The sequence below is a fragment of the Humulus lupulus genome, chromosome 4 (genome assembly GCF_963169125.1).
Source record: "Humulus lupulus chromosome 4, drHumLupu1.1, whole genome shotgun sequence".
Lineage (NCBI taxonomy): Eukaryota > Viridiplantae > Streptophyta > Magnoliopsida > Rosales > Cannabaceae > Humulus > Humulus lupulus.
Window position 1 is genome coordinate 172,719,840 of NC_084796.1, and position 2,381 is coordinate 172,722,220.

At 35.2% G+C, this 2,381-nt stretch overlaps 1 protein-coding gene and 1 long non-coding RNA gene across 2 annotated transcripts; both read left to right on the plus strand.

Moving 5' to 3' along the window:
• Positions 1-297: 297 nt before the first annotated feature.
• Positions 298-842, plus strand: LOC133829277 (TOM1-like protein 6). The gene is made up of 3 exons (XM_062259103.1): positions 298-437; positions 518-599; positions 723-842. Exons 1-3 carry the CDS (start codon positions 349-351, stop codon positions 825-827), a joined length of 276 nt encoding a protein of 91 aa, XP_062115087.1. The 5' UTR covers positions 298-348; the 3' UTR covers positions 828-842.
• Positions 843-1,470: 628 nt separating this feature from the next.
• LOC133829278 (uncharacterized) lies at positions 1,471-2,124 on the plus strand. Its single transcript, XR_009891655.1, has 3 exons — positions 1,471-1,484; positions 1,584-1,687; positions 2,018-2,124. It is a non-coding gene; the product is annotated as an uncharacterized LOC133829278 (long non-coding RNA).
• Positions 2,125-2,381: the final 257 nt, after the last annotated feature.

Here is a 2,381-nt window from a genome sequence, read left to right on the forward strand (position 1 = left end):
CTTCCATTTCAATATTCTGACCCTTAAATTTATTTGTTTTTTTAAAAAAGGAAATTACTTGAAGAGCTAGTCATAGCTATTTGTATACTTTTCCTGACTGTGTTAGGGAATTACTAGTTGGAAATGATAATGATCACTGTTCTTAGTATCCCACTGTTTCATTACTGATATAAATTTTTTTACATCCTATTATATTAAAATCTGTGAAATAGGTCTCTCTCTCTCAAATTAGATGAATTGTTATCCAATAATAGTGAATTGAATGAATGACAACATTCTAGAGTAGAATTTCCCAAGCATTCATTAGACGCTGTCCCTATTTTTACACCCCCTGCTTCACATCAGACCATGGGTCGTCCTCAACCTGGATATGGAATGCCTAGCAATGCTTCAAGAAGGCTTGATGAAACTATGGCTACAGAAATTGAGAGTTTGAGGTGACAATTTTAATGCAGTTCATGATCTAGATATTAGGTTTTGAAAATTTTTTGTCTTCTGATTTTTTTTTTTCATAAAGCTTGTCAAGCATGGAGGCTATGCAGAATGTTCTGGAACTCCTAAGTGACATGCTACAGGCAGTAAATCCTGGTGATTCTGCGGTATGAGCAATTAATTTTTTTCATCTCTATGATCTATGATATGAGCTACTTGTCCCCTTTTTTTAATCTCTATGAGCTACTTATCCCTGAAACTTAATGTGGTTCTTTTGCCATTCTGTTCAGGCTGTAAAAGATGAAGTGATAGTTGAGCTTGTTAATAGGTACCGCACCAACCACAAAAAGCTGATGCAGATGCTCACTTCAACTGGGTTAGTTTCATCTATATAGTCAGGATATTTAATTAAGAATAATTTGCTCATTGTATTTTATATTACTGTTTTCCTAGTGTGCCCTTTTATGCTGTGCATATTTACAAGGATTGATAGTCATGCCATAGAAGAAATCCAAGTAGTGTTGTTCCATCTCAGATTGGTCCAATATCGAGAGTTGGCACTGACAGCTCGTCTCTTGTTCGAGATGGAAGGGTCTGCATTAGCAGCCCTCTTGCTACTTCTGGATTGGCCCGATCCTTTGGCATCGACTCCTTTTGGATTGGCCCGATCATCGTCATGGCTTGATATGAATGGAGGAGGTAATTTTTTTCTGCCAATTATATGCCAGGACAATCTTATTTTTTGGAATACATGTTTCTTGTTATATTTGCGTAATTACTTATTAAAGGAACTATTATGATCAGGCCATGCGATAAATAAGCTTTTAATGGTCTTGCTTGCTATTTGTTAGAAGGAGCATTTTTGCTACTGCCTAGGTTGTAATACAGATGATGACTGTCATCTTTTTATTTATACAACTTGCTTTATCAATAGAAAAATAATATTAAATCTATACTTATTCAAGGCTGAGTCAACTAAAGATGATAGATTTGGAGCTTTAAGTAGGTCACAGTATGGTCTTGTTGACCTCACAGATACTTTATTCTATCGGGTAGTTATTTCTATTCATGTTATAAAAGTTGTGATTTATGTCAGATTTCCTGAGATAAAGATTCAGGTAAGAGGTATCTAATGTGATTTTGCTTCTTAGGCTTGTGTTAACAGAGATAAGCCATCATCATCTGAGAAGCGGGTGAAGAGAGAGCATGCTGATGCACGTTTAAGAGAAGAGCTCAAAAAAGGAAAGTGGCTATGGTAAATCATAAACTGATTGATTTGGCAATATCAAGTTTCCTTTTTTGTAATTGTTATTACTTTTTATAAAGAAAATGCAACAATTCTTCCCTTCCTTAATTTAGGAGTCTAATAGTTTATGAGTTGTGTGATGTGAACATTGTAAAATATATTAACGGAAACTAAATATATAAATAACCACCCTGGTTACCGGCTTTAGATGAGCTTGGTAATTAAGACATCAATACAATTACATTCTAATAATGTAGTTACAGGTCATATAAAGCTTGATACAAGCAATAGAGGATGTATGTATAATGTGTTAAATCAACTTCCTTCATGTTGATGCAGGGGGATTCCCGAGACATTTTGCATCTTAGAAAAGGCCTCTTGAAAGCAGTTTTGGGTCATCTTGAGTGGCAGGTCTGTTTCTTGTTTTGTTATGCCTGGGATGGTTTTGAAGGGGTTGAGACACACGCACAATGTAACGCCCTACTACCTTAGAGCCGTTACTAAGTGAGTTTGAAAATGGAAATTGTGCAACTAACAGACTCTACGAGGTTTCTAAAACCAAAAGTGTGATTAAACCAGAATTTAAGGCTGTACTCTTTGGAAATGTTTAGTTTCATTGAAAACATTAAGTATCAAACATCTGGGATCCCAAAAATAAGGTTTACAACTCAAAAATAGATTTACACCAGGTTAACTATCAAAA

Excerpts from the sequence above, each read along its gene's own strand:
- LOC133829277 (XM_062259103.1), top strand. The coding sequence starts at position 349 with ATGGGTCGTCCTCAACCTGGATATGGAATGCCTAGCAATGCTTCAAGA. Across the intron at positions 438-517 it reads ACAGAAATTGAGAGTTTGAG|CTTGTCAAGCATGGAGGCTA; the intron begins GTGACAATTTTA and ends TTTTTCATAAAG. Across the intron at positions 600-722 it reads TAAATCCTGGTGATTCTGCG|GCTGTAAAAGATGAAGTGAT; the intron begins GTATGAGCAATT and ends CATTCTGTTCAG.